Here is an 8090-nt window from a genome sequence, read left to right on the forward strand (position 1 = left end):
CGTTATTGTATTGTCCATGTTTCATCTTTGGCTCTAATGACTGTATGTGCGTTTGTTTGTTTGTTTTGTTAGAGATCAAGTGAGTTCTCTTTTCTTCTTCATTATTGTGTTGGCATTGTTTCATCTTTGCCTCTTCTGTCTGTCTGGATGTATGTTTGTTTTGTTTTGTTTTATTTGAGATCAAGTTAGATCTCTCCACTTCTTCATTATTGTATTGTCAATGTTTCATCTTTGGCTTTAGTGGCTAGATGTGTTTTTTTGTTTTTTGTTTTGTTTTGTTTTGTTTAGTTTAGTTAAAGCTCATGTGAGTTCTCTTTTCTTCTTCGTTATTGTTTTGTCACTGTTTCATCTTTGCCTCTTCTGTCTTAATGTATGTTTTTGTTTTGTTTTGTTCGAACTTTTGCTTCTTTTGGCTGGATGCAGACTTTTGTTTTTGTAAAAACAGCATATAACTGCACTTATTGACTGTTTGTGGATGATAATCAGGGATGCGTGCTTATTTGATTGGAAGACTGAATGTTATGTCACAAATGTTTTGATGAATGTGGCTTTGATCTGATTTGACACATAATGTGCCACTCTGAATTGTCCCATATAGCCCTCTGCAGAAGCTGACAGGTAAGAGTAGGTGAAATCACCAGACGGCACATTAGATCATGACACTAATGTGTGTGTGTGTATGTTTATGCATGGTTTTGGTGTGTTGTTGGTTTTTCCACTCAAAGGCAATTTATTTGTGTGCATGTTTGATGTGAGGAAAAAGCTTCATCCTGTAGTGGAGAGAAAAATGACTAACCCACCTTGATGCAACTGCATCTGTACTCTACGTGCTGGATTTCAGATTCAGTTTGACTGAAAATGGGAGGAGTTCAAACGTGTGATTTCCCGGGGGTTGAATATATTGAAACAGAGCACTGTTTGTGTATTTGTGTTTGTAAATGAACATTTAGCTAATGCACACTCTATTGCACTCTCCCCTGCAGGGTAGAGCTGTGGAATAATGGTAACTTGGCACAGGACGTGTTCCTCGGAGAGACACGGGTATCTGTGAAAATCCTGAGAAACGACCATGTCCACAAAGCATGGTAAGAACACACACACTCAGAAGTAGGGCTGGACAATATATTGAATATTCAATTTGCTGACAATATCCACCTGGTTTTTAAAGTGTTTTAATGTGTGTGTAATATATATATATATATATATATATATATATATATATATATATATATATATATATATATATATATATATATATATATATATATATATATATATATATATATATATAATATAATATAATATAATATAATATAATATAATATAATATAATATATTATTATATAATATATTATTATATATTATTATATAATATATTATTATATATTATTATATATTATATATATATATATATATATATATATATTATAATATAATATATTATAATATATTATAATATATTATAATATAATATATTATAATATAATATATTATAATATAATATATTATAATATAATATATTATAATATAATATAATATATTATATTATAATATATTATAATATAATATATTATAATATATATATATATATATATATATATATATAATATATATAAATTTTTTTTTTTTTTTTTTTTTTTTGTTATAAAAAAATGTAATCTTTAAAATAAACATTCTTATACTTTAGATGGCAACTTCTTGATTCTTCAATCATATTACAGTATTTTTCACAAATAAAGTAATTTAAAAAAATGTAATACAAAGGAAAACACTGTAGGCTAATAGGGCACTCAGTAAACTGGTATGTTTGTGCGCACTGATAATCATATTTGTTTCAAATACAGACAAGGTAGCACTAATTTTACATACAGCACTGTGTAAATGACATTAATATGACAGTGGTCAACTGAATAGCTCAGCATATTTTAAAAGCAAGAATTTAACGTTTGTCGCAACTCCAGTGAAGCTGAACTCTTCTGTCCGCATTCACTTCACACGAAGCGACCGTCACGCACAGAAACGCATTAATGCAGGCTACAAATGTGCACATTGTGAAATTAAATGTTATGTTTTAATGATATAGATGTGTATTAGCTGAATGTTGATGGTAAATGAGAAAGTATTATAGCCTATTGTTTGCCTTTCCGTTGCTAATAATATAAAAGCAAACACTATACTTTTTTGCAAACCGTTTACTTTTTTAGTTTTATCAGAAAAACTCATCGGCCGATGCCAATATTTTACAAATTGCCAAATATCGGCCGACATATCGGCCTTGGCGATATATCGGTCGACCACTCATCGTAATCATAAACACACTGGTTTGTAGTGTAAATAGTTTTGCAGTTTACTGCACTTTATTTTTCTAGTCTATATCGGCTAATGAATTGGAAGTCTCGCACTTTCACAGATAATAGTTACTTCTGCATTGAAAAATAAGGTGGATAAAATTGTGCAACACCATAAATTATTTATTTTTAAATGAGTGATTTGAGAAATGTGTTGTTTTTTTAGTTAAAAAAAATAAAAAATGTATTGAAAAATAGTCAATTTACAGTATGTATCTCATAAATACCATGACTTCACAACTCTTATTATTATTTAAATGACTATATAAACAAAAATGCAAAACTTTTTTGTCCACCGAAATCATGTATAATTTATATAGATCAGTGGGCATAACCAATATGCCGTCTCTCTAAACCCCTCCTTTCCAAGAGCTTACTCTGCTCTGATTGGTCAGACGGCCATTCTGTTGTGATTGGTCTACCGCTTACAGCGCTTGTTGGAAACTAAACAGCAAATGCCATGTCTGAATTTCAGCTCTTCCTCAGCGCTTGACAGTAATATGAACAGTATGAACAGTAACAATGGCATCGGTTTTACCGTATCAATTGCTGTGCGAGTCCTCATACTTTTAAAGTGTATGCAAAGTGAATTTGCTTTCGTAGCGCAGAAGACCGCGTCTTCTCAACATGTCGACAACACGAACCAAACTCTTCCAGGCCTCAGCTACAACTACATTGTTTCAGGGCGGGTCAAAGTAGACGTTGTTCACAGGCAGCCATTGAAGAGCATAGGCTGGCATTATGCAAATTTGTTACATTGTTACTAGATATGTAACAGGAAGTGAGACTGGAATTACTGATGACTCATTTCAGCAGTTCAGAATTGATTCTTTCTTTTAGGAGACAATAACTTTTTGTCATGCACTTTGTTACTGTATTACACACTGCATGAAAGGTAATATTCGAAGAAGCATAATAGGGGCATTTTAAATTAGACATGCAAAATAGAAGCATTCTCACAAGTTGAACCCCTCTGTATATGACCCAGTCCTGCTATGAGGTGTGCATGTACCCACTTCCTTTGCTGTAATATGCTGATCTCAGTGTATGTTCTCGTCAGCTGCAGAGTGAGTGAGGTACACTGCTGAACAGATGAGGAAGGGAGATAACAGCCAATCCGAGCTCTCCACTGCCCTTATCAGCCCAATCAGGCATGAGAGCACCACCTCTCTGACGTCAGAGATTAAATGAACATACTTCAGCATTACTTTAGAGGCCCATTACTCAAGGCCAAGCTTTGAGACATTTGCGATGACTGCTTACTGCAGCATCCATCATATAGATTTCAGCTGCAATTGTGTCTTATCTCTGATGTTTTTTGTCGAGAAGCAGTCAAGAGACTCGAGGTGTGTAGGTGTGTGTGTTTTGGGCGGATTGCTTCCGTTGCCCGCTTCCCTTGTGTCCTCAGACTGTGGATCACAGCGTCCTGCCGGTAGTGTTGTGTAAACATTGTATGTGCGTGCATTAGTGTGTGTGTGTAGACTGAGGGAACTTGTTGATACTGATCTGCATGTTTTGAATGAGGGCAGTGAGTCTACTGCGTGGGTGAGCTTTTGCATGAACCTAGCATAAAACAAGCGCACATACACAAACAGCCGCTGACACTATTAAACTCAGTCTTGCCGCACTAATTCCTGTACTTTGTAGTTTGAGCAATGCAAATGACACATAGGATAAAATGATACATGTGCTAGACACGCATATAGAAAGGATAAAAAAAGGCTGGAAAATTATATAACTAATTAGACAATTAGTTATATAATTATTGAAGTAGTTTGAACTGATTAGTGGAGACTTAAATCTAATGTGTTTTTGCTTTTAAAATGTCTCGACACTTGCATACACAAAGCTAGTTTAGTAACAGTGAGTGACTGAAACTTAAAGGGATTGTTCACCCAAAAAAATTAATTCTGTCATTAATTACTCACCCTCATCTTGTTTTAAACCTGTTAGACTTTCGTTCATCCCTATGTGAATAAAAGACTAAATTCAATTTGTCCATCATATAAAGAGATCGAGATTCTTCTGAAAATTTGGACAAAACTGCCCAATTCATATGGGTTAGTTTTATGATCTCTTTATGAACTTTTTGAAGCGTCAAAGTGTCAGTTGCGTATCTGTCTATGGAGGTACAGAAATCTCTCAGATTTTATCAAAAAAAGATCTTCATTTGTGTTCCAAAGAACACGAAAACAAAAATGAACAAAGGTCTTGTGGGTTTGAAACGACATAAGGGTGAGTAATTTAATGACAGAATTTTCATTTTTGGGTGAACTAACCTTTTAATGACTAAATGAATAGGGCTTCAAAATCATCACAACAGTCTCAATGTTGCTTAATTTTATAGTGCCAGCTTAATCATTGTGACTATATTGTGAATATTTAATATACAGTCTGTAATACAGCATATTGAATGATGAAGCTGTGTGACACTGTAAAATAGCTATTTAAAAAGAGGACATTTCTTTTGCTTTGTGTTTTGTAGGTACTTGCTACAGCCGAAAGGAAACGGTACAAAGTCTAAGCCAGAAGATCTGGGTTCTCTACGTCTGAAAGTAACGTACACGGAGGACAACGTCCTACCCTCTGCCTGCTACACGGCCCTCCGAAACCTAATGCTCAAATCCCCAGATGTCAAGGTACAATAGCATCCCCCATCTGTCTGGCAGAACTTATGCACTTTGCCACAAGCCTTATGCTGCTTTCACACCGAATGCGAATTGAGCATCTGGAGCGAGTGATTTCAATGTTAAGTCAATGTAAAGACACGTTGACGCGCGTCTGGAGGTCCTGCGACGCGGTTAGCGCAGCGCGATAGACACAATTTCGCCTCATTCGTGCATCTAGTCCAGAGGCGAATTGAGTGTCTTGCGTGGTACGTGCGTTGCACTCGAGTGATTTTATTTGGTGCTTTTTGTGCATTCACACGTTTGAAGCGAATTCGCATATGGCTTTTCTAAGCTTTATAATTGGATGACCTAGGATGTAGGAGTAGCTTAAGCTTAGGTGAGAGTAGACTCATCTTGCGGTGCAAACAAATAGGGCTCGGCAACAAACTCAAGCCCCTCTTCTCTTATATCAAAATCCTCTGACATTTCTCATAAAAAGTTATTGTTTTACACTTCTAATTCATAACTTTTTTTGTTTTGCTCTATCCACTGTGCTTCCACATTTGTCAATACGTCATGCATCGGGTCAGAGGTCACTCTTCTGCCAGAACTAGACTTGCGTACAGCTGTTATTGGAAGCCAGTGATTTATAGTTTATAAAGTTATAAATATGGATATTTCTCTTACTAAAACGCATCGCTTCACTTCCGAAGGCATTTATTAACACCCTGGAGCCGTATGAATTACTTTTATGATGGGTGGATGCACTTTTTTTGGGCTTCAAAATCTAGGGTACCATTCACTTCCATTATAAAGCTGGAAAGAGCCAGGATATTGTTTTTATATAACTCTAATTTTGTTTGACTGAAAGAAGAAAACCATATACACTTAGGATGGCTTGAGTAAATTATGGGATCATTTGAATATTTGGGTGAACTAACCCTTTATGACTGGCAGTCATGTTTAATTACTGAACATTATTTTTAGTTTTCAGATGCACATTCTTTGGTTTATAACATCTTTTCGTTGCTTTCGGTTTCTTTGTGTCTCTAGCCGATCTCAGCATCCGCAGCTCATGTTCTGGGAGATATATGCAGGGAGAGTTTGGGCTATGAAGCACTGCTTCCTGTAGTCAGACTGCTGCTCCATCACAACAGACTGCTGCCCTTTCTCACCGCTGTGGCCGCCCTGGAGCTGGAGAATACACAGTTCAGTATCACACTCACACAAAAAACGTTATATAGTTGTTTGTTTTTTTTGTTTAGGCAAAATTTGTTTATGTTTTGTTTTGGTAATATCCATATAGTTTCCATATAATTATTTGTCAGTATGCATTTTTTTTTTTTATGAATATTTGTTTAGATTTTTGTCAATATCCATATTTTTTTTCAGTTTAGTTTTTGTTTAATTAATATCTATACCGTTTTTGTTTTAATATTTGTTGAATTTTTTGTTGTATAAATTGTCAGTGTGCATATAGTTTTTTTTGTATGTTTTTTTTTGCCCCAAAGTTTGTCTAGGTTATAAACACAGATTATTTCTTTGTCCTCTAAAATGTCCTCGTCTCCCTGTGCAGAGAGGCCAACACCATATTCAGAGGGAATTCTCTGGCCACCCGCTGCATAGATGACATGATGAAGATTGTGGGTCGAAGTTACTTGACCGTTACTCTCAAACCTGTTCTCAATGAGGTTAGACACACAAGATTTCTTAAGTTGTTTTCTTCTTTTTTTATGTTTATCGGACATGTTTATAGATGAATGAAATGAAATTTGTGACTCAGATTTTACAGTTGTTAACTCTCAGACCTACATGGTTTTAAATGGTTTGTTGCTTTCATTCTGCTTTACAGATCTTTGAATCAAATAAAACCTGTGAGATTGATCCTGTCAAACTGAAAGAAGGCGATAATGTGGAGGTCAACAAGGTGAGGTTTTTTTGGGGATTTCTTGTTGACTTTTTGTATTTAATTTGCCCATAGAAATGAAATACTTTGGTCAGAAATTAAAAACTCAAACCCCAAAAATTAACCTGAAATTCAAAATGTCGGAGTAATAATGTCCCTTTAATACTTCCTCTGTTTATACCATCTGATATAGTGTTTAATACGCAAGCCTAGCTATATATAAGTTGATATGGACATAATATAACCTGTAATTTTACAGGTTAGATGCAGTCAATTCTCATGACTGTGCCCTCAATTTTTTCGTGTTTGTGTGTTCTTAGGAGAATCTTCAGGGTTATGTGCAGAAGGTTTTTACATCTATAACACAGTCCAGCTCCAGTTGTCCTCCCCTCATGTGTGACGTCTTCAGGTCACTCAGACAGCTCGCATCTAAGCGCTTTACAGGTGAAGCAGCACATGCAGATGGACACACTTTCACTCTCATTTGCTTGTGCAGGATCCACACATTTATTTTACTCATGAATGTTTCAGTGATTCAATATTGTAAATATTTATGACCTCACACTGAAGTCTCTGCATGCATTCCTGTAAGACTGTGTCGATTCACCACTAGGAGGAGCCAGAAACTCAGTCATGACAAAAAAATCTCTCTGTCTGTGTGTCTCACCACAGCGGATCCTCATGTGCAGTACTCAGCGGTCAGTAGTTTCGTATTTCTGAGGTTCTTTGCGGTGGCTGTTCTCTCTCCACACACCTTCCAGTTGAGATCCCATCATCCCGTGAGTGTGCAACAAAAACAGTCACATCACACAACAGCTAAAACAAACAACCTATTTGTAACAAACATGATTTACTTCCTTTTTTTAGCATGTGACTAATTTATTCATGGTAGGAAAGACCCATTGAGACACGCGTCTTTTCTGAGAATGTTTCGAGAGAACAATAGACGCGTTTAGTCGATAGAGTGTAAAATAATTACCAGTAAATGTACTTTGGGTAAAAACATGAGTTGGGAGAATCACCTATCTTCCTCTTTCTCTCTCTCAGGACCCTGAAATTTCCCGCACACTTACTCTTATCTCTAAAACCATCCAGTCTCTGGGCAGCTGGGGCAGCCTTTCCAAGAACAAACTGGTATGTCAGCCATTAGTCATGCGGTATGCTGAAGGAAATAACTTTTTCAAAAGTTTTCCCCTAGACTTTGGACCAAACCAGAATATGTTTACA

The 8090-nt window shown here is 35.7% G+C and overlaps 1 protein-coding gene across 1 annotated transcript in view; it reads left to right on the top strand.

Annotated features, from left to right (window-relative positions):
- The window catches only part of rasa2 (RAS p21 protein activator 2), a 65754-nt gene that overhangs the window by 33374 nt on the left and 24290 nt on the right, over nucleotides 1–8090 (top strand). The window contains exons 9-16 of the mRNA XM_079825746.1: nucleotides 984–1085; nucleotides 4834–4987; nucleotides 6011–6165; nucleotides 6534–6648; nucleotides 6810–6884; nucleotides 7184–7307; nucleotides 7536–7642; nucleotides 7911–7997. Coding sequence (XP_079681872.1) covers nucleotides 984–1085; nucleotides 4834–4987; nucleotides 6011–6165; nucleotides 6534–6648; nucleotides 6810–6884; nucleotides 7184–7307; nucleotides 7536–7642; nucleotides 7911–7997 — 919 coding nt within the window. The remainder of the gene's footprint in view (nucleotides 1–983; nucleotides 1086–4833; nucleotides 4988–6010; nucleotides 6166–6533; nucleotides 6649–6809; nucleotides 6885–7183; nucleotides 7308–7535; nucleotides 7643–7910; nucleotides 7998–8090) is intronic.

The sequence above is a fragment of the Gobio gobio genome, assembly GCF_949357685.1.
Source record: "Gobio gobio genome assembly, chromosome: 9".
NCBI classification, from domain to species: domain Eukaryota; kingdom Metazoa; phylum Chordata; class Actinopteri; order Cypriniformes; family Gobionidae; genus Gobio; species Gobio gobio.